This window comes from Leuresthes tenuis, unplaced genomic scaffold (genome assembly GCF_036924035.1).
Source record: "Leuresthes tenuis unplaced genomic scaffold, fLeuTen1.0.hap1 SCAF_21, whole genome shotgun sequence".
NCBI classification, from domain to species: Eukaryota; Metazoa; Chordata; class Actinopteri; order Atheriniformes; family Atherinopsidae; genus Leuresthes; species Leuresthes tenuis.
In genome coordinates this window covers 25,953,135-25,977,469 of record NW_027325375.1, presented here as the reverse complement: position 1 = coordinate 25,977,469, position 24,335 = coordinate 25,953,135, and the positions used below count along the sequence as shown (strand labels likewise).

At 37.7% G+C, this 24,335-nt stretch overlaps 1 protein-coding gene across 1 annotated transcript in view; it reads right to left on the bottom strand.

Moving 5' to 3' along the window:
- Positions 1–23,755, bottom strand: part of fgf11b (fibroblast growth factor 11b) — a 36,661-nt gene extending 12,906 nt beyond the window's left edge. The window contains exons 1-3 of the mRNA XM_072374574.1: positions 23,448–23,755; positions 4,222–4,332; positions 3,334–3,437 (exon numbers count right to left, since the gene is read on the bottom strand). Coding sequence (XP_072230675.1) covers positions 3,334–3,437; positions 4,222–4,332; positions 23,448–23,640 — 408 coding nt within the window. The 5' untranslated portion in view covers positions 23,641–23,755. The remainder of the gene's footprint in view (positions 1–3,333; positions 3,438–4,221; positions 4,333–23,447) is intronic.
- Positions 23,756–24,335: the final 580 nt, after the last annotated feature.

The window sequence follows — 24,335 nt, the reverse complement described above, 5'->3', positions numbered from 1 at the left end:
AGAGAGGAGTTGAGGTAAAAGGCATTTAACCAAATGAGAGGCCCTGGCCTCAGAGCGTCATTTTTAACTGATCAATAAAATCTGATGTGTGACACAGCTGTATCATCTAACCGTTGTTATATTGCAGTCTTGCGCTTTATTCAATTTTCCCTGCCAGATGAACATTAAATCTGTTTGTGACAAAGTAGACATTTACTTTTAATTCGATTTCAAAGTGTAGGATTAATGTTCCATGCTCTCTTCAGACGTCACAAGTGACGAAAAAACTTGGATTCCTGCTTTTAACTTATCTGGCAAGCATCCTCTCTCATCAATCCTCTCTCTTCTTAGTGCACTCTAGGAACTGAGACATCCTTCAAAATTTCTGGCCATGAATGTTTCCAGGTCTAAGGCAGGAGGATGGAGGATGGAGGGGAGAGGAGGCAGAGATTACAGAAAAGAGATGAGCCTCTTGATTGTAAAATGAGGCAGGAATAAGCCAAACTCTATTTTGGTATCAGGTCTAGCCATTTTCAGTTGTCACCTGCAGGTAGAGTGGCTGAGATTAATGCTTGAGACAAGGCATAGGTTAATTTCCTTTGCTTGTGACAGAGCCAGTCTCACAACATGAACACTATATTTTTAAACAGGGTGCATGTAAAAGTTTCCCTGCAATCATTCAGAGAGAAAGACATGGAATAAAAATCATCAATAACATCCAAGAACTTTCATGTTTGGAGGAGATGGATGGATGACCCAAATACAGGCACGACTCAGGAGGAGCCAGACAAAGGAAATGAAATTACTTTTTTTTTTGTTTTAAAGAAGGTGAATCCAAAAAGAAACAAGATCTAAAACAAACATGAAGTCTGGAAGAGTCCTAAACAGAAAACCCCCAAAATAGACTGCATTCAATCTGCTAAAAAATCTTTGAAATCTCTTCACTACAAAAACGAGATTTTCAAAAAACACAAAACAATAAAATAAAGACCAAACCAACAAAACCAGAAGATCTTAACAAACGCTTGCTGTAATGAAGAAGAAGAAAACATGATTTCAGAAGCAAGTAGTCAAGAACACAGAGTACGTTAACTCAAATAACAAGGTCAACACATTATTATTATAACACATGGCAAAGAATGCAATATATTCCATGGAAATCCAAAAGACAAGGTCAGCACTAAAGAAAACGTATAACATAAAAAAGAAGACAAGCCACCAATCACTCTACCAGTCACCTCGGCACTTAATGGTGGCATAGACTTTTTTCAGACTTCAGTTAAAAAGAAAAAAACACATCAGCTGCACAGTAAAGACATATTATGGCATTGTGAAGTCAAGCATGCATAAAAATACACAAGAGTACAGCTGGTCTGTTGTTCGTCGCCTATAAAAAAGTATTGTAGCTGTGTGAGGAAATTCTTAGACAGAGGTCAATGAGGATGCAATACAGCTATTGACTATCTCTAAGGAAACCCCTGCTTTTTTCCTCTGTTCTCAGTAGTCAGGCACCAAAGTCTAACTCACATTAGTCAGGTACTCAGAAGAAAATAGAAATGTTGTACACTCATGGCAGTATTCAATATTTAACTCACAGAGTTAATGCACAGATGATGTCACTTGCATTCTGTTTTTACAGACATTTTCCATTCCCACACTTCCAACAGAGAGCGGCATTTACTGTCATTAGAGAGCTCTCCCCTCTCTGACATGTACAATTTTTCTTTGTGCGAGCAAACTGCTCAAAAAACAATGCTTCTTGCTGATATTAAAATTCAAGTCATATAACAAATGTGTGCATAGTTGATTAAATATTGCATCATAAACACAAAGCAAGATTTATCAACAATGGTTGATAAATCATCTGACAAAGACAATCCAACATATTACAACAAACAGCGTGATGCTATTTTGCTTTTAGAGTCGAGTCACTGCTGTCAATATAACAACATTCAAAATGTGCAGCATTATCTTATGCGGAAATAGAAAAGACAAAATGTCTGCTGCAGTAAGGTATGCAATGTCAACATTTTCAGTCACATGTTAGCAACCATGTGGCCATAGTTAAGTGATTTGACACTAATTATGTGTATCAGTGTCATGGGCGCTGTCCAGACTGCTGATCAGACAACATTTTCTGACTCTAATGCTTTCCAAGGTGCTGATGGGGACCAGCCAGCCCTCAGAGATTCACCACCTGCTGAGATCCACTTCAAAGACCTTTTGCATGATGTCAAATGTTGTGCCCTAAATAAGACCCTAGTGCTGGACACGATACTGATTTGTCTGCACCGTGCAACCAGTGCTGCTGGATTATGTGTTTCCTCAACCAACATGCACTACTCATATTCCATTAGTCTTTAAAAATGCTTAAATATGCTTATGGTAAAGTGTACACATACATATATCAGAGACTGCATAGCTAATGTTAAACCAGTAATACTTCAACCATTTTATCCTGAAAAGAGCGAGACATTAAACTAAAGTCTAACTGACAGTCAGCTGAACCTCTAAATCCAAAGTGACAGCAGATGATAAAGCCTTGATCGGTGTTCTCACTCTAAAATTGTGTCAGTGATGTGAACAGGCAATAACTTCTCTTCAAGACAGATGTGAGTACCAAACACTGAGTCTAAACTTGACCTAACTGCTGTCAGTCAAAACATAAAAAATATGTGCCTAATATTGTTCCTTCAGGACACCAGAACAGCTCCGATCCTTCACTGCATGGACACTCAACCTTAGCCTGAAAACTTTTTTTTTCTGGAAACAAGCATAGCAACAATAGATAAATGAATAAATAAATCAATTAAATAAGGTGACATAATAAGACAGGGTTTAAAAGACAACTGTTTAGACCAAAAAAACTAAATAGAGAACAAAGAACAGAAACATGTGAAGGTGTGTAGTATGGATGGATGGATGGGTGGGTTGAGGTGAAGCTCTATTCAATCAGATAATGTCATCATAATTAAATATTTCATAATGTACATCAAATAAGATATACAGCAATGAATGTTATCACACTAGCAGCAGTGGTAGTACGAGTTAAAAGAAGAGACCTTACGTGGGTGATTATACACTACATTTTAGTATCAAATATTAAGTTCTTACAGCAGAACATCGCATTGAAACAAGATTATCTGTGTTACTTGTTAAACCTGTTTCAAAATTGTGGCTGATATCTTAACTAAGCTCTAAACTGAATGCTTGAATTATAATCAAAAGTCAGAAAAAACATGCATCTATTCAGATTTTTACTGAAAAGGCATCACAGCAACATATTTGTTACCAATATGTTATCCAAAGGGAGCTTTTTTTTCTGTAGTTGACTGATCCGTAGGGGAAGCTTACCGAGGTATAGAGGTATCCTTCGCTATTCATAGCGAGGTACAACCCTGTTTTCGTCCCCTGAATTGCCACAATCCGCAGTCCCACCGGAATTAAGTTGAACTGTGCTAAATCAGGGAATAAAGTAGGAGAGAAAGTGAGCATGACAAAGAGAGAGGCAAATAAGAAAAAGTCAGAAGCTTGAGAAATCTGAAGCACTGTATTGCAACACATTCTGTTTCATTGTTGCAGCCTGAATGGCTCTAGTAACTGCTGCATGTTCTAGCTCTCATAAGCCCAAATGATGTGACCTCTTGGAGTTAATTTTTGTGGAAACGGCCTCTAAACATGGATAATCACTGAAATGTTCTGTCATTCTAACTATGGCTTATGGCAAGGAGAGAAAAAAACAAGGGCGGTACAGCTTCTGGGTTGATTAAACTTCTATGAACAATAATGTTTTTGTGGTTAAAAAATATTATATAGTGAGTTGCAGATACAATCAGAGTCAGCTTCTGTGATCTTGTCATTTCTATACTAGAGTGAGAAAACAGTAAATTGTTGAAGTGTGATGGCTAGTTTGACATGACGTTCCTTCCAACTCATAGACAAAAATAAATGCTAATTTAGGCAAATATGACAGGTGAGCTGACAAAATCCTAACTTTTTCCTGGACTCCTCAGTCTCGGGGTCCCTGCAGCACGGCCTGGCACCTGCCGTGATTCTTTTTAGTTAAGTATGCACATTGAAGCATTAACATTGCAAGAATTGGAGCTTTGGCTCCATATGAGGGCTTGAGCTGTTCAGTTCTTCATCTATATGATGGTTAAAACTGTAGGTGTAAACGGAATAAACAGGGTAAAAACAAACACACAGGCTCTAGATTTTTTTTTTAAAAACAGGCACACTCACAAAACGAGCTGCTTTCATCTTTTGTGCTGCCAATGGTGCCGTCAGGCTGCATCTGCAGGTAGTATCCATGTTGACTGTACAGCCGGGTAACAATGCCTTTCAACTGTGGCTCTGCAAGAGAGCACAGTAAATAACATCACATTAGAAGGATGCTGAAAGCAAGAAAATGACATTCACTAATTCATAGAGCCTATGAAGGGCGCGTTACAGATATCAGTTTTAATAAAGACACAGAGGAGTTGCACCATTTAATAATCAAACGGTAAACATTTCATAAACAGTATATCTCAACATTGATGGAGCAGATATTTCTTTGGATTCTCTGCACTCTCGATGTTGAGATATAGTGTTTATTGAATGCTTCTGATTTTTTATCCATTTAGTGGCACTGCAATAAAAGCAGACATGGTTCTGCAGAGGAAATCTCTGCATCGTCTCAGAAACACTTCTGGACACCATTGTAAGTCAACACATTTTGTTGCTAAATTCACAAATTCATTAAAAACTCTACAATATATGAAAAAGTGTGTCTATAAACAAGATCCACAAATATCACCAGCTTATCTGGGCCTATGTTTATTTAAGATTGGATTCAATTTAATTGAATTAGACTAGACTAGAATAAATAAATCAAATCCTTAAAGTGAAATTATGTTGTACAAATTAATGATGAAAATTTTTTTTTTTAAAAAGACAATGTATTAAAACTGGCATGAATGCATCAAGTTGTTGTGAATGTAGTTTGGCAGGACCTGAACTGATAGCATCACATGCAGCACTGGCAGGTAACACAGGTGAACTCTCTCTGTAGCCAGAACATTGAGAGAAAATGAGGGGTGCACAGATGCTCCTTCTCAGTAACATATGCAAGATTACAACTGGATTTCTGGTTTGTCCGTTCTATTTGGCAGTGATCTCACATTCCCCATGATGATCGAGGGGAAAAAATGGTTTCAACTTCCTCCTCCCTTCTCTACATCCTTGACAACTCCTCTGCAACTCATGCACATTTGGAGTCTTATTCTTGGCATTACTTGGGCTTTGAAAAGCTCAGTCAGCTGCTCTCGCATGTAAACAATTTTTCTGTTGGCATGGTTAGTTATAAGAAAAATCAAAAAGCACCAGAAGCACCAGCACAAATCATTTAAGTAAAAAGCATTCAAACCAGCACAGGAAAATCTTTACAAAAGCTTGGTAGAAAATATGACATGAGTTACAGCAACCGTTCTATGGATCAGAAAATAAAAGATTCTAATTATATTTTGGAAATTATGGACACTGCACTCTGCTAGCAAAATAGGAGAGGTTCTACCCTAATTGTTATCAGCAAAGTTTAAGAGCCAGCATCTGTGATGGCATGGAATGTGATGTGCACACAGTACGGGTAACTTGAACATTTGGGAAGGAAACATTCATGCCAGATAATACATAAAGGTTTTGGAGCCTATCTTATGCATGTATTACAACAGCGTGGCACTAGTGAAAAGTCAGGGCACTAGACTTGCCAAGCTGCAGTTTAGATCTACCATCCACTGAATCTTGCCAATAAAGTGCAACATGTGTATTTTTCTTTTCTTGTGTAGCAAAGACCAACTTATACAGTCATGCAAAGTACACTGGTGAGTTTTTGAAATTGTCATTTGTTATGAATTACACAAGGTGCATATATCTAGCTCTCACTAATCAGACTAAAATTACCACTGCACAGTTTAATTTCTGGATGCAAATAGAAAACAAATGGAAATAGCTTAGCTTTTGCTTTGATAGTTTTCAGAAGGTTATCAATGAGCATACTAAGAGCCATCTTTTTAATAACAATTCCATATCTGTAGGAGGTGACTGTTCTTATACATTCGTCACATAAACCCAAGACAGTAGGCTCAGCTGCCTTATTCCAAGAACATGTACAGGTAAGAAACCATCCTGCTAAATCTTGATTCAATCCATAGAGGGTTAAGAGAATGCCACCATATAAACGATTGTTTCAAGCATATAAATGTATATTGGTTGGATTTGTTCCCTGACCCATTTCATGAAAACAAAAGTAGGTCAGAAGATAGATTCTTGTAAGGCACTGCTGTCAAATATGCCAATGTGTGATTATCCACAGAGGCACACTGAATTCTTTCTGAAAGATACTTCCTATATCTACATCTATGACACTACATAAAAGCAGCCTGTGATGTACAGCGTTTAGGCACAAATAAAGCTGCACAGTTCTGTTTATTCACTGAGGATTACATAGTAATAATATTATAAGTAACTAACTGCTGCTGCAGTGGGACAGCTGGATCTCAAGACTGATTCAAATTTACAAAGAAAAGTATTATCAGATGAAAACTTTTTTCACTTGGCGATTCATAAAATATTCAAATACTTTAGAAACACTTTAGCCAGCACAGACAAGCTGGAAATGGAGTAGTAATTATTAATGTCTAGATGGGAGGGTTATCTGATTTTCAGGAACTAGAAATAACACTGGAAGGCTCAGGTTAATAATACAAGAAACCAGCTCTACAATTCAGTGCTTTCCACATTTTCATTTTTCTTTTTTAAGCATCGGGAGACTTTTTAAGTGACTTGCTTCAGTCCTGCTCCTTCAAAGACACAGTACACAGCCTCATAGATTTATTTTATTTTATGTATTCTTTACAAAATGTGACTTATGAAGGGGCTAATTGACATGCTGTTAACACCAACATGGATTTTTTTCACTCAAGACAATCCTTGGCAGAACAGAATATTAATAGTCTTTAACATAATTAGAAAATGGAACGTTTATCAAAACTTAAACACTTCACAAGATTCTGTTACAAAATTATACAAATATTTATGTTGTATATTTTTCTGCAAGAGAATAGAGATATGGTGTCTCGCTAAAGGAGAGTAAATATATCATATTTACTCAGTAAATGGCCATGGTATAGTTTCAGTCCAAATTGCCTGACTGTACTAATAACACACGATGAATCTAATATTCGCCAACTCTCTAAAATCACATAAGAATATCAAATGCATGTACATAGATTTGTATAGTTATGGTCTTCGAGCTCAAAAAAACAGATGTCTTTGGCCAAATGGCTTTGAAACTGTTGTCTAAGCCAAATGGGGACATCATATATGTGTGCCTTTTTTAATGCAATCTATGTGAAGTGTTTAGTCTACTGTGTTCCTTCCATTGTTGTTATAGGCACGGCTAGGTCCATGAGATCTTAAAGTCAGGTGAGTTAGTCTGCCTTTCTCTAAATAAAAGATATATATTGAAGGACTCTGGGGGCTGGAGGAGAGGATGGAAGGGGAGTCCCTGCAGCTTGCGGTGCAGCTCTTTAAGAGAACAACAGCTTCATCTGCGAGGAAAGGAGAATCCTGCCAGTCCCCTAACATAACTCGAAGCGCAGTCATTTAGTATGGTCAGTGAACTGACCAGTCTCCTTCACTGCAGCTTTAACAAGGAAGATGAAACACAGAAAAAAAGAGCTTAGGATGAAACCTCTTGAGGACTGTGGGCCATCTAGGATTTCCCCCTCAACTAAACTCCTCCCATACCCTCATACAAACTCCCCAGGGAATGACCCAGGGCACTGTGCAATATGCCTGTCTTCCTTATACAAGCACAGAGAAGCAGAGAGTGGCAAGGGAGGCAGAGAAGAGATCTGTACCACTATTTCTCAGAGGAACTGTGCCAGGGTTGAAACATCAGTGAAACTGTGACCTACTCCCGCTGTTACATGAAGGCATCTGCAGCGCTCCTGGTCCTCTCTCCTTCAAAGGTGCATGTCAAAACATTTCAGCTAGTCTCTATTCTCACTCTTTCTATTCCTTTCTCCTGTTTTCCATTTCATATCCTTTGAGTTATGCTCTCTTTCATCCCACCTTATAACAGGGCATATCATCCAATCAGAGCATGGAAACCATTCATGACTTGTCCCCACAGATCAAAAAGAGAGAGATGAGAGACCAAGACAGAAAGGGAAATGAGAGGATCAGGGAGGAGAGAAGTGAGCAGATGGACAGCAGAGGCACAGAGTGAATGATATGACACTGTCATTTCATTCAGAGTGATGACTGCATGTGCTGGAGAAAAAAGCACATTCACCATAGGAAGAAATTCAGCAGTTTGTGCAATATGGCTGCAATCAAAACTCCATTGCGCTCCATAGGGATTTTTCATTGAAAAAAAAATAACATGCATATTAATCAACTGTTCAACTTTTAGTTGGAACCATCCTGAATTGATTTGCCTTTACTTTTTTTGTTTAACTGACGCTTGACAATTTATTTTATTACAAACCAACAAAGCATCAGCAGTGAAGCTGCCATGTGGCATACGGACCAGCATGTCCCAGCTAAACGCTTTCATGGAGCGATCCAAAACTTGTCCCGGGACCCCAGCCTGGACTCATGAAATTGTGTGACACATGACATGTCACATCATGTAATGCATTATAACAATACAGCCAATAATAGATGTTTATATATATATCTGTGTGTGTGTATGTATCTGAGGCCAAAGAAAGGAACCTGCAAGTGCACCCTCTGATGAGGTGAAGAGAGGGTCAGTGAACAGATCAGACTCATAGCAGGGTTTAGATGATAACAAATTTGCAATGCTAATGTTAGCAGCTGTGCTACTGAATGAACAATCATTATCACTGTCAAAAAATTCAAACTATAAGATATATTCATCATAATAGATGCAGCCAAACAAATTTGAAACAATTTGCATTTGTCATGTGTCACCATGACAGCTAAAGGGCCATTCAAGCTGATAAAGAGTGGATTAGCATTACTGTTTTACTCAGCAAGAGAGGTGTAAAAGAAAACATGGGTGTACCTTTCCAAATCTGGAGGATGGATTATATGGATAACATCTAAGCATAAAAGAGAAGAGTAATAATGTTTGATCAGATAAGACACAAAGTTTTGCTTTGATAAATTTTGCATTAATACTTATTTGTTCATAGCATATAGCTCCAAAAGCATTACCATTTTGATATGTGACTGTGTTTTCCAGCTGGGTTAGAGTCCATGTTGGGTCCAACATTGAAGTAATAGTTGGGTCCAGTTCAGTTTGTGTACAAGGTTTTGTACCCATGAAGACCACTGGTCCCTCCCAAGGGTAGGATGTCTCAGGACTGTACCGCTGCCAAATCATTAAGTGCATAAAGTCTCTGATGTGGACATTTTGACACCACTTTGTGAGTCTATACATCTAAGTCAAATTGTTGAGGTATGAACATGGACTCTCCACAAAATGTACATAAAACCCTACAAAGATGGATTGTACTGAACCAGTAGGCGTCTGACTATTGATTGTTATGGTTATTTGTTGCTCATTTGTGGAGTTCTATGCATCTTCAGTCTGCATATTATATTCATAGCTTTCCGAACTTTTGTTAGGTCATGAAAATGACGACAGCCAAATACTTACAGGAGGTGCAGTTTTTCTTTTGCCTTTTTTTTCCCAGCACTGCATTTTACAGACAAATACCTTGGTGAAGGCATGAAACAGCTATGAATCTGAGTTCAGTGGTTAGGCTTTCAGATAGTGGAGAAATACACTTCAACATGTGAAGAGGGAGGAGATGGAATGTCCAGCCTTTTTTTTTTTTTTTTTTAAAGTGTCTACTTATTAATTAATTTGAATTATTTATCTATTTCAGAAACATCCATACTGTTTTGAGCAGCCCACTTCTACCATTGAAGTGCAAGCATCTAATAAAATTGACTCAGTTTGCTACCATCAAACAGTATTGCACCATCCCCATGAGTATGGTGTACCTGTCTATATACAGCTGCATATCAAGTGCTCCAATGTAGCTACACTCTACAAAAGTAACATGCTGCTTGTATACTAAAGCTGAGTAAGAATAATTCTGTAATTTGTGTTAATGTATCAGGGAGAGGGATCAATCCAGCACTTACTTTATTACTTTAATAACATTTGCTGTTGATAGATATTCTTTTAGTTACAGTAAGCAGGATTTATTCGACAGATTTTTCCTAGAATAAAGTATTTCTGCTCCTGTATTGGAACTTTTACTTGATGATTAAATTATCTGAGTACACACACATGCACATACACAAACATACACAGAAAATAGAATTTGATTTCTAACTTTTAGCCCTCAGCATGTCTTAACCTCCACAAAAAAACAGCCTACATGTACTATAATGCAAATAAAAAGATAGTTTTCCTCCAGCTTCACTCCCAACTCAAGATCCTTCTTCCCTTAACCTTTATGGGTAACTGTTTTGTGAATCTGAGTAGCACTCCTTGTGATAAGTAAACTTAATTTACTGCGTTCAATTTGGGGAATAATCCTTAAAAATATCAATGGTTTGTGTCCGAGTCACAATAGAGAGCCCATACATTATTAGGAAAGTCAACTTCTCCCCCCCATTATAAGCCCTAAGTAAACTGACAGATAGCGACACACTGTGACTGCAGTCTACCTCTGGTTGGATTAGCAAAGCACACAAAGTTGTTTACATGAGCAAAAATCTTGTGTTTCCATCATGAGTACATGCATACAGTCTCTGCTGCTCCAAAGGGTGAAACAGAGGAAATTATAACATGGAGAGCTACTCATTCAAAGGTCATGTGTGGTGATTTTAGTATTTTGTTTAGAAAATACATGCATTCAAACAGTAAGAGAATACAATATATTGAGAAAGGCATAAGATGTGGCATTACAAAGCAAAATATCTAACAATGCAGTGGGCCAAAACACCCGAGTACAATTTTGAGGTACTGCTTTTGTTGAACATTGCAAATTTACATTTCTAAGTGCTTCAAATTTACTAGATTCAGAAAGAAAACACTGCCATTATTCAGCACTAGATTTATGTCTTATAACTCTAATACTCAGGTTCAGTAACATTTCAGATGTTAAGTACCTCGTAAATGAATAGTCTAATTCATGCCATTTTAACCTCAAAAATAACGTGCCTCAACAGGTTGTTCAAGCATGTGTATACTCACCATAAAAGAGACTGCTTAAATCTTTTCCTATTGCCCTTAGTAACATGTTTATCATTAGTGCTTTAGGAGTAACAATGCATTCAGAACCAGTTCTAAAAGCTATCACTCCTGAGGGACAAGCTTGTCTATGGGATAACATGAAGTGATGACATTACAATATATTCTACAGCTGTTAGAAGACAGTTTCTGATAATCATGACTTTCGAGATAATTTGGATGGTTTTTACTTTTGATTGGAAGACACATCTGCCACACAGCAGGGCCAAGAGTGAACTGCCAGCTGTCTTGCAGTGAGGCTAAATTGATTGAGCTTGTCTTTGTCACGGTTTATTTTCCGTCTTACGTCTTGTCTCATCATTTCCTGTTTTATTTTGAAAATTCACTAATCTTGTCCTCTCGTTTCAGGTGACTTGCCCTTCCTCCCGTGTCAAGCGTTTGATTGTCTTCCCTGATTCCAAGTGTTTTCACCTGTTCCCCTTGGTCCCCCGTGTGTTCAAATAGTCTGCGTTTCCCTTGTCTTGTGCCAGTATGTTGTCTCTTTTCGAGCGTCACTACCAGCCACCTTGACTTGTTTACCACAGATCCCACGAGCCTGGAGTGAGCGACTCTCCTGCAGCGCACCTTGCTTTGTAATTTATTCCACAGAGATAACCTTAGTTTATTTATTGAACGGTAAGTTTCATAGCCTTGTTTTCCCTCCATTTTCACGGTGCGATTTTTCGTTGTTTCTTGTCATAGTCGCCTCCGTTAAAGGAGAGCCTTTAAGTTAAAGTTAAAGTCCAGCCAAGTGAGATCCAGATTGATAAACAGGTGAACTGAACATTGTGGTGGTCGCCAAACTACAGAAGAAAGCATTAGTGATAGATGCAGCAATTCCAAATGACAGCAACATCCAGAAGAAGGAACATGAGAAGCTTGAATAATACCAAGGGCTAAAGGAGGAAGTTCAAAAGATGTGAGAACTCAAAGCAACAGTGGTGCCAGTGGTAATCAGAAAGCTTGGGGGCCGTGATCCCAAACTGGGAGAGTGGCTCCAACAGATCGCAGGAACAACTTCAGACATCTCAGTCCAGGAGAGAACAGTTGTAGGAACAGCTTATACTACATAGAACCATAGAGGACTGGAGCTTGAAAAGAGGGAGTTGCTGCCATTTTCCTCTTTAATCTAATTTGGTTTCATATATGAACAAACGCCACTTGGTTGAGTCGAGAGAGTAAAATATCTGGTTGAGTTTAGAACATGAAATACCAGATTGGAAGTTGCATGGCTTTGACATTTAATACCAGCCCAGTTACCAGGAAATAATGCATATAGACATTGTTCTTTTGTCTTAAAAAAATTATAAAATACATACTTGCTAAATGTAGACATTGAACATATATATAATTTTCAGAAGCATTTCATGGCAATTCTTTAAGACTGAACTTCTTCTGGAAGTGTCCAGCAGTATGAGCAGCAAACAGTTTTTTCCTCTAAGTTCAAACGTGGGGTCTCCATGGATTGGACTGTTCGATTGTCAATACTTCTAACTATTTGGAAAGTTCCAGAACAATTCTAACAGTAGATCTGAGCATTGTTGTGAGGAAATACTTTTACAATGTTTCGGTAGGTGTCCACAAGAAAATCAACAAGAATGTAACAATTCCTCACCCATTGGGACAGAAATGTGTCAACATATGATAAAGGTAATCTTTTAGAAAAAAAATTGTGTTGACTTGCTGTGACGCAAACTGTGCCAGAAAAATGTCCCATCTATATCTGCTTCAGAGGATTTTGACTGAATATGGCAGAAACACAACGAGTAACGCCCCAGGTATTTCTCTGGGAAGGAGGTTTGTGTGAATACATTCATCACTCCTGGGACACGTGGGCTTGAGTGACAGGAAACATTCGTTGATCTAGGTCAGTGGGGTGTGGGTCAAAAAGAGCTCCCTGTCTGTTTATGTACATTGGCACACAGTTGTTGTCAGTGCACCTGATAACATGTTGACTCATCAGCAGGGCTGTATCCCAGTGACTCCTTCACACTTGAGAGAAAATATGATTTGCACCTGACAAGCAGAAGAACAAGTGTATAGAAAGAGTGTTGCACAGGATGGAGACTTTAAAAGGTCCTACTGTATGTGCACTGCCATCAAATCAAGTTGTTTTTAATATGCCACTGAAAATTGACAATTTCTCAAAATTCACTCATAGAAATGTAAATGCAGCTCTAGCCACTCATGCTTTATCAGATTAGATTTATGTTGTTCAGTTTCGGCTCTGCAGATAAAAGCTTTGAATTTTTAAATTCTGAAAGATTAAAATGATGATTTGTAAAAGTGTTAGACATCATAATCATGAGGGTATTTTGTTTATTAAACTGAGCTTTCCCAGAAGTCCCAAAAGAAACTGCTGCAAAGTTTACACAGGGATACCCCTCATCAATTTACATTCAGTGCTGATGATCATTCTGAAAATCACCTGGGGGAGAATGGCGCCTAGCCCTACAATACAGTCGTTCACACAGCAATTATGTGTGTCTCAGTATAAATTAGGTCAATGCACATAAGAACCCAAGGTAATCACTTCATGCCTCACGGCTGCCATCAAGGACGCTTAAACCCTTTGCTGGAATGTAATTGCTCTAAAAAATAAGTGGCGGCTGAGCTTTATTGCTAATCAGCATAGTGTATGTCTCAGTGTTGGTTATCATTACACTAATGTATTTATCTGGCTTGATTTGAGCCCACTGTGTTTCTGGCTGATGTCCCTATAGCTAAGCTTCTCTTGATAAGGTTTGAGATAATTACTGGGGGCCTGCATGACTGAGCAACCAAGGTCATGTCTTCTTCTGCTTTGACCAAACAATGGGGGTTTCCCTGTTTTTTATTGCAAGGACTCCCTGATTCTTCCCTTATGTTCTCATCAAGCTCTTCTTCACTGTCAGCTTCCTGCTCTGTGTATTCTGTACGTACACAGTGCTTGTTTGTTTTTGTACACATGCATGCACATATGTGCATTCGTACAACATATTGCAAAAAAAAGTCTGTCTCTTGTGGGATGTTTGATTCTGTGTCAAATGAAAGGAGAACATGGTTCCTCCCTTTTTTTCCCTTTTCTAAACTGGGCCATGAGCTCTACAGTGCTGCGAGTAATTACCAACCTTATGGGAAGATAAAGGGGGAGAGAAACTAGGGAGGAATGGTGCCAGCGAACATCTTATAGGAATATTTGTCCAGAAATAAAATAAGAAGGAAGCACATGAGCAACAGTACACGGCAATGATGGAGTGATAGTGATCTAAAGACACAGAGGGTGACAAGTGTGAGGGAGGCAGAAAAATTATGCTGGAGAGGAGGAAGAAGAGGGATAGCAGGATGGGGGGAGGATAAAAAAAGAATAGAAATAGAGGAGGTGCATACCATCGCTCGCAGCTTCAACAATGACCTCCTAATTTGAATTCAAGGTTTCATAAATCATTTAGTTTGACAATGGCCGCAGTTCACATAAGTGAGGTGGAGTTATTGCAGCTTATTAACGGTGCTGACAAGATCATGTCAAACATGAGCAGGAGCAAATAGGACTCACACTGCTTCCCTGACACACATTCAATAATCACACATGTGCTTTGTTAGCATTACAACAGGAACATATCAGTGACAGTTAGCAACACACTCAGCTTAGAGGATTGGGAGTGATGTGAGGCGGCACTGTCCTAGGGCTTCACAGTGACATCAGTAACATTCTAGCACCATCTTGTATGTCTTCACTTTGAATCTTGTTTTTAGGCTTTCAAACTACATAAACACAGTAGCACAAGGGCATGACCACCAGTCCTCGTATCTCACCTTCTCTCCTATGGACCCTCTAGCAAGGACACAAATAGCCACCTTAATATATGCAGGGTAAACAAAGAAAAGTATCTTCTGCACTTCCGCAGGGTTCAGAAGTCTGTCAGAAAGTGTGATGATCACATCAGTGAACTCGTTGACAGATGACGAAGGATTCATAATTTCAACTTGCATTGATTTACTTGCTGATGTACTTTACTATAGCCTATATTCAAACATGGGGGAAGAGAAGTCTGAGTGCAGATGCCTAAGGGCAGCTTTTTAAAGAAGGAGGGAATTCATTGTAGATTTTAAGCCAAATATTATCGGAGATTAAGTTTTGCTGATGCAGTTTCGACACGTGTGTGTATATATATATATATATATATATATATAGATTGGATAGAAATCTACAGATATAGTTACAGACACAAAGAAGAAGGCACATGAATAAGTGTAAATAAATGAATGTACATGGCAAATCTGAAAGCATTTGTGTTAGAGAGCAAAGCAGATGCTACACATTTCATCCACCAGAAGAAAATTTACAGAAACATTGAAACATCTTAAAAAAGAGAGAGAACAATAAGCCTTTTCTGCTGCAGAAATAACCTTACGTAAGCAAAGATGTTACCAATGTTTTCCAATGTTCCCTGATCACTGCTCCCACATTTACAATCATGTTAAAAAGAAAGTAGTCTTTCCTCCAATTCTAAGATTTTAAATATCAGGTATCACGGTAAAATCATCTGGTTCTCACCAGGTCCTTAACTGTAATGAATAAATGGTCAAATGAACATCTGGCCTGCAGAAAAAAAATCTTTTAGCATGACTGCTGAAATTTAGTTCAAAATATACAACTTGCATTTATCAAATTTTTACAAACAAACAACATCTTAACCAGACAAACAAAGATTTAGAGGTAATTATTTGGAAATAGTCTTTGTTATTCTTTGTTAGACTTTGTTAATAATTAAGTATCTAGTGTCGTATACTGTGTGTTGTTCTTCTTCTCTGGGTGTATTTACCTTGTAAGCACCCAATGGTTTTTATATATACCTATTGGTTTTTCCTTAAATTTTTTTTTTATTTGTCAACATTTTTTTATTCAGAAATGATAGCATTGCACCCACATTTGATCTCTACCTGATTAGTCGCTACAAACACTCCCTGGCCTCTGATTCAGGAGTTGGACATTTTGTTGGCTGTAAAGTACACTGAAGTTGTTGGACCAGCAGCTGCCAGTGAACACTTTAGTGCGGCCCAAGGAAGTTGACCTCTTACTGTGGGTTATTTTGTTATTAATCAAAATGTCATTACATTTAAATATAGATGAAAATATGTCTTTGTGCCAGCTTTCTGGGGTTTTCTGTTCCATGAACTGCCTTTGCAGAGACCTTGCAAGTTGTTTAGATTTAGGTTTGGGAAGCTCTTAGTTTTTGGTCCTAAGAACCCCGTAGAGAGCTACATGTGACAACTTGTCCTTAACTGCTTATAAATGGTTACACCACCAAACAGGATACTGTCAACTTGATCACAACTATGTAATGTTTTAATTTGGTATTTCAGTAAAATTAATTCACTTGATTTTCTCGCTAACTTTTATTTCAATGTACATGCAAATATACTTTTTGATTTGTGTGAGCACTCCTTGGTTCTCTTGCAAAGTGTCCACTATTCACAAGTGTTTCCTTGTCTTTGTCCTCTTATCACTACCTCTATAGGTGTCCTCCATCCTCTCTGTCTTTCTCTTGTTAGAGGTAAATTCAATCGACCTTTGTCAGCTTTAATCAAAGCAGCCACAGATTCAATTTAGCAGGTGTGTGTGTGGTAGGTTAAGGTGGGATCTTTGGGAGAACAGCACACAAAAGGGTGTTCGTTGTACACACATCCCCCAGCCCGCCTCACTTTGAATAAGACTTCAAGCTTTAGTAAGCAGGTTTTGTAAAGCTGAACATGTTTTCACAAGACAACTCTTAATCTGTAACTCGAGTTCCTTTATCCCCTCCTGTCCATTGAATTTATTTTGTCTTCTTTGTCTTCAGTCTGTAAACGGAAACTCAGATAATCCATCAAAATGAAAAAGAATACATAACAAAATCTCTTGATCTGTGGTTGGTATTACTTATATAAGAAACTCTGAAAGATTTGTTATATAATCTGATTAGTACATCTTGAACAAAATTTAAAGGATGAACCAAATCTTCCACTTCAACACACGAATAGCTGCACATCCTCATCAACAGCATTTGGTTTAAGATATTTTAGAGTCCTGTGGTGAAATAAAGGTTGTTCAAAGCTGAAAATCCAAAGGCTCTTGTGGGATGAGTTCAACACCAATCAACCACTAGTTGTTTGTTTGTCTGATCTAGATGTTGTTTTTTGAAAGCTTATTATGATTTGATGAATGCTTGCCATGTAATGATAACTCAGTTTTAACAATCACAAAAACAGTTTGTACAAAAGCAAAAGTCTGATTTGAACATCTTTAATTTTCATCAGGAACAGCCCAACAAAAAAGAATAAGATTACGTATCTGACAGACGTTAAGGTTTTTACAGAACTTAATTTCTTCACATATGCTGAATGCTCAACATATTCATATGCTTTTAATACTTGGAGCTGTTTTATTGTGAAATACTCTAGTTTCTGTTAAATTGAAGCTTGTTTTAGAAAATGTGTTTCAGGACATTTGAGCTCACACCACATGAAAGCATATATGTGAACCCAAGTCCTGAATGTCAATACACTTTGTTTCCTAGGGTAGCACCTTCTTTCATGTATGTGGAAGAAGGATGCAACCTGAATTAAGTTTAGTGACATAAGCATGATGTCACCTGTTCAAGCACATGTACTTCCACATGATTGTCGAAAAAGTTAGAAGCTAACTTTTGAAATGTAGCAAAAAGAAAATGTAAAGCATGCATAAAAGCTGCCTGTTGACATGTTATAGGTAGTATAAACCTGAAGTGGAAACAACTGGTTAGCCATGGAGGGCAAATTTCTACCAGACGGAATTATTTTCTTGAAATTTATTCCAACCCCTTCCAACAAAACCACCTCACATGTAAGTAAAAACCCTTTTTTACACAATTTTTTTACTGTCCTTCCACATCATGATAAGATTATATAAAGTGTGAAATAAATGAGAAAAAAGCACAGGCCAGTTAACTAATTTTCAAAATGCATTGAAAAAGGAGACACAAATTAAACAAAAACAAAATTAAACAAAAGTAGAATTGAGGATGTGATTTTTTATTAAAACTGTACTTACTTTCCTACCTTAGCCACACACACTTCCTGTAAAATCCCTTTGACACTGGGTAAAAATGAAAGAAAAAAAAACACAAACCGCCACAAATATCTAGATTTCATGTGCATTGAGAAAACACATGTTTACTTTCTGTACCTTTTTGCTGTCAGTCTCAAAAATATGTAGAACAATCTGAGATGTAGACTACTGTAGTTTGAGTTGGTGTTGTTGTTGTTGGTCCTTTAGCTTTGTCCTGTCATTTCTATTCCTCAAAAAATACAAAAAATAGAAATGTGTAAAACTACACATAGCATCATGTCTGAGGGACACATTCTTAAACACAAGCCAATAGATAAATACCCATAATAATTTGTGTAGTTGTGTACTTTGTATAGTTTGAGGCAAACATGTAGGTACTTCCACAAATCCCCCTTGATTCAGCAGAAGTTACTCCAACTCCAATTAGGAAACCTGTGTGCTGCAATGGAGAAGTGCGAGTGTGGGCGCAGCCCTAAAATAAGTTGTAAAAACGTTTATTGACTGCTGTGCCTCACATGACAGATATGAAACTAAAAGGAGCATCAACACATGAATGAAAAGAGGCCTACACAGATGCTTGTCTTCAGAGCAGCTGGCAGCTCACTGTGCTTAGATGACCACTATTCTCAGACACTGTGGTTCCCCTGAGCCTGTAGAATAGTCAAAAGCAATCCCTTCATTTTGTAGTTGGTTTACAGGGTTATACCTAGGAGATAGTAACTGTTATAGAATAAATTCCACATACGCATACATGCATTGCTCTCAGCCCACTGAAGATGATCATGCTGCAGTTGGCAAAGAGAATGGAGTTAATTGCCCTGTACTTTCAGGTGTAGTTATATTTTAGAAAAATTGCACAGGTGTGTTATTCATTACACCATGAATAACACATCTTTTTTTACTAATAAAGTGCGTATGACAAGCTGATTTGTATCTCTTTGTAATCCCACCCACCTTCCCTTTAATCTCCCCTGGTATCTCTCCTTACTTCACTGTTGATATTTTTCATTACCTTACGTCTGTCTCCATCCCATCTTTGGAAAGAGTTTTCTCTGACATCAGTAACATCTTTACTTTTCTCTTTAAGCTCGTGTTTACCTTCACAGATAGCTGCCTCCATCTCTTTCTCCCTGTCTCCCGCTCTGTTTCTCTGACCCCTGTCACAGTCAGTAAAGTTCTGATGAGAAGCTACATAACACTGCATTGTCTGATCAGGTGTTGTTGAGTAAGCGAGTTTGCTGCCCTGATCTCTTGGGGTCAGCTTAATGCTATCCTCTACTGGATCTCTCCTTGTAACCTGGTCTGCTGCCCGCCGGCCGGGGCCTACATTTGTTCTCCAACTGTCGACTGGGCCATGCAATGCTTACTCCTACAACATACTATTGCACCTCCATGCCAAATAGCATACTGTATGCAACAAGAAGTCTAGGTTTGCTGGATATTAATATGAATTAGTTTCTAACAACTCAGTTGGCAGAGTTCAGATTTATAGTTTGTTTTTATTTTTGTGATAACGTCTCCTTAAAGTCAATTTCATTTGAGCAAACTATGTAATGTTTGAAGTATGTCGTGTATTTAGCTCATTTTGAATCAAAATATCTTTTCCTCCTTGAATTTAGTTGTTTTCCTTTTTTTTGCAGTTCTATGCTCATTCTATGTAACTTAGAGAAGATTACTGAAGGTGATATACTGGGGCAAGTAGTTCAATATCCCTCCCTTTTCAAGTCAGATTCCACCTTGAACAAACCAAGAGGTGGATTATTGATTAATCGTTATACATTAATGAGCTGAATTGATCTGAAAAGCGGGCAGCAGTGCAGATCACTGACAGTGAAAGGGCCACCGCTTCAAAGGGTCTCTTGTAAAGGAAAGGGATTGCACAGGACTCCTAGAGAAGGGTGATGAAGAGGGCAGAAACAAGTAAATCTAGTAGCTTTTTTACTTTGTCATGGATCTCATCCCATCTCAGTTTTGTGCCAGGCGTTCATATGTGCAGCATATGTTTTTGTCTACCCATATAATCTTAGAAGCCTATGGCAATATATCAGTAATAAATATGGTTTATCTCTCCTGATTAGATGCTAACATGGCAGCTGAAACTCTCTCAAGAAAACACAGCTGGTAGAGAATCGAGAATCCTATGAGGGTTTTGCTATTTCCTGCATACCAGGAAAAATTTATATATTTCCTAGTATTAAGGTTTTAACTTGTGCAGATGACAGAGAGCTATACATGTTTCAGAAAACATGTGCTTTTGTTGCATAATATGGAAAAGCAATCTCTAATCTCTAAGCTTTTTAAACCCCACAAAACTCCAGTTTTACATACATTATGAATCCTCTCAAAACTGCAACCTTTCTTATGTCACAGTGTAAAGTTTGTATTCCTTTCCTGTTTAAGCTGTAGCAGTTATTGCTTTGTCGACCTATAGGTGTCAATGTAAACAAACAGCAAAGGCGCTGACTTAATCTACTTTCCTAGCTGGTTGGCATGAGTTAATTAAAATCTCATTATAATAATGTAAACTCCCTCTTGACCACACGCTGTTCTATTTGTTTGTTGTCTGTTTGCTTACAAAACTGGTACTGGTCAATAAACCATTCACAGCCATGTGCAAAACTCTCACATTACTCCAAACCTAACCCCTCTGAGGACAGTGTCATTGGGGTTTCACATTGTTTCAGCATTTTGCTCGAGGTACTTCAGCAACTATCAGATCAGGATGATCCCAAACAACTTTGTGGCAAGAAAGCTCTCACAAAAATAAGAAAAGTGGGAAAAAGCTCAGTCAAAAAGCTACTAATTGTTATCTCTAATTGTTATCACTCTAATTGAGTTATCTCTAATGTGTACGCACTAGTTTCTAATGACTCACTAATGTCTAATGTTCCTGTTAGTTGATAAAATCAATGTGATTTCTTCAATTATGATAATTCTGCAATTAAATGTTTCATATATATTATTTATGTATTTATATTTATTCATAAATTGTTATTTATTTATAACAATAAACAGTTCACGTGAGGTTAATTGAAAACAGGACAATAATGATGAGATAGTCTTTCAGAAGTAACGACGAGAGGATATTCAACACTGCAAAGAACACAGAGGGCACAACGTTCAACAGTTTAAGAACAGTTTAAGAGTTTCTCAATGTGAAATTACAAAGAATTAGGGAATTTAATAATTATCATTACTACGTCATTAAAATTACAATCCTGAGAAAAGCAAGAGATGAGGTTGAATGGTTTTTCCCTCATGTCCTCAGATGGTATTTCAATAAAAACAGACAACATTCTGAGACAGGAACTGTTTAAAAAAAAGACATTGTCAGTGAACATAGTTCATTGCTGCATCTACAAGTTAATATATATATATATATATATATTCCAGGTGGACTGAGATGAAGTAAAAAACTGTCCTGAGATCTCATGAAACAAAAATTCATATGTTAGATACCCAATGTTAATTTGATAAATTATCATGAGATTACATGAGTGAAAATTATTCTTATTGATTAACGGGAAGGCAATATCATCACTCTGAACATGTTAAAGAAATGAGCATATTTGCATTCTTACAGAGCCATTAATATGGCTAGAAACTATTGTAAACTATTGAAATAGATATTTTTTCAGCAGCTAAGTAACCATAATATACAGTGCAAAGCCTTTACTCTTTCATCAACATTTACAAATCCAAATCCAGATATTCCTTTGTAGCAATACAAACTCAAAAATCTCATGCATGTCTCACAGACCGTATAGCTCAAAGAGCAGGTGGGACATCTCCAAACAAACAGGAAAATGCTGACATTTTTATGAAACTGCAATGATAACACAGTACCAGTGTGTTAGCATAGACCCATTTGATTCATATCCACAATCAACCACCCTTGGCAGTGCAATGCCAGCCGAACATCTGGTATCATTATGTAAACAATTTACAAGCAGTTTCATAAAAGGCGCGGATTGTCTGGGTTAGACCAAAACAGATGCAGTGTGCTCTTCCTAATATGCTTTCTCCAAGAAATACAGTTAGTTTTCTATCATTATTGTGTCACATTTCACATTGTGCTGGGTTAGCAACACAAATATGGAGGTTTTTTTTTAATCCAGAACAAGATGTGATTGGCCTGGAGTATTCTTAGAGTATTCTTCATACCAGATAAAACTAAAAATCACACTTAAGAAGCTGTAGGATTTAAGCAGTCAGACCAACAGAGCAAATTCAGTAAAAACCATATAATATCACATCTCTTGGCCTCTCTATGATGTATGTTTGTTCCTTAATGTTTCTGTTATATGCATAATTTTCCTTAAATATTGTACTCTCTCTAATTATGCATGGAAAACTTAAGAGCATTAATTCAGTTGGGAATTAAACAATTCAACAATCTTAAAAAATACAGGATGAAATAGCATTATTTTGTTGCTGTATCATTGCAGTAATGCATAATTTTTATTTTTTTTTTTTTAAATCAATTTTCACAGATACTTATACAGAGAGACTGTAAGAATAACAAAATGTTGTGTAATTCATTTGCACAAATAATTACCGAGTTGAGGTTCTGCTTCCAAAAAGAATCTGGCAGAGATAAGTCGGCACAGGAAAGTGCAGTGATGACTTTTAGTTAATTTCACAGTTCATTGTTCATGCAGGTCTGTGTAATTATATGCTTGGCAGAGAAAAAAGCTCCAAGACATGTATAAAAAGTTATTCCAACTTGCTTTGTTTTACTGTTAAAAGCAGTGGTTACTATTGGTCGATGTGTCAAACAGGTGAAGCTGGAGGGGGCAGCGGCAATGAAAACAACAGCTGATGTGATATAATCAGATTTTAGGAGCTTTTGAGTGACAATATCTTTTGCACCTCAGTGTGACAATGCAAAGACGTTGAGTAATGTCTTATTCTTGATCCAGACTGGACCAGCAGTCTTGACCAGCAGTTTATACCCTGCTGTTTGTTGAGGAAGGTAAAAAAAAAGGTGGCTGCAGAGTTTTTTGATCCACACAGTAAACTTGTGGGGCTGGATGTTATTACAACAAAAATAATGACTGGATTTTACAATGTTAGTTTAATTTTGCATCAATCAAGCAAGCAATCAGGAAGGCAAAAAGAACAGCAGGTACTCACCTGGTCGTTTTTCAGTTCTAGTTTTTCGACCCCCACAAAGTCGTACCTTGGAGATGAGGACAAGGATCTGTTTCTGGCAGAGGGACTTGTTGCTCTTAGGACAGGGCTTCCGTTTGTTGGCAACTGGTCGGTTGGCTTGGTCGTCCTTGACCGCCCGTTTCTGTCTGATGAGAGAGCTGGCGAGAGCTGCCATCTTCCCCCCCTCTCAACTTTGGGAGGGGGGCGTCTTCCTTCCTAATATTCCTTCTACTGGGTTGGCTTTTGCTTCCTCAAAAAAAAAAGAAAAAACTAGAGAAGGATGGATGTTTTAAAGAAGCCCTCACAGGGGAGATCAGGCTACTAAGTGGGTTAACAGGGAAGAGTTTAGCTCGATGGTTCCCTTTGAGAGGGCAGATCTCAGAGAGATGCAAGTTCACATGTAGTCCTCTGTAAAGACTCTACTCTAGCCAAAAATAAAAACTGGACCATAACAGAGCACAGAATAATGTGCTATACTCACATTTTCAGTTTTAGACTAAGACTAAGGTTAGAGGAACTGACTTTTAAAAGAGTGAAGATGGATACATAATTCTAACCCCCTTCGCCTCTCATCTTTCACATCTAAAGGTGTCTTATCAGCCAAGTTTCAGATATGATTTTGCAAAATAACTAAACTACTGTACATTGAATAGATAAAAAGCAAAAGTAAGGGGCTCAAATTATTTTACATATAAAAACACTTTTACTGAAGAAAAGTGAAATCATCTTGAATGCTAGGAAGATCTTAAAAGCACAAGAAAAATCAAACTGTTTGTCACCATTTGTGCAGTCCACGGAGGTCCAACTTTGCCTCCCATTTAAACGTGGCAGCATGGAATAATGAGCAGAGAGTCCAAGTGATAATCCAGC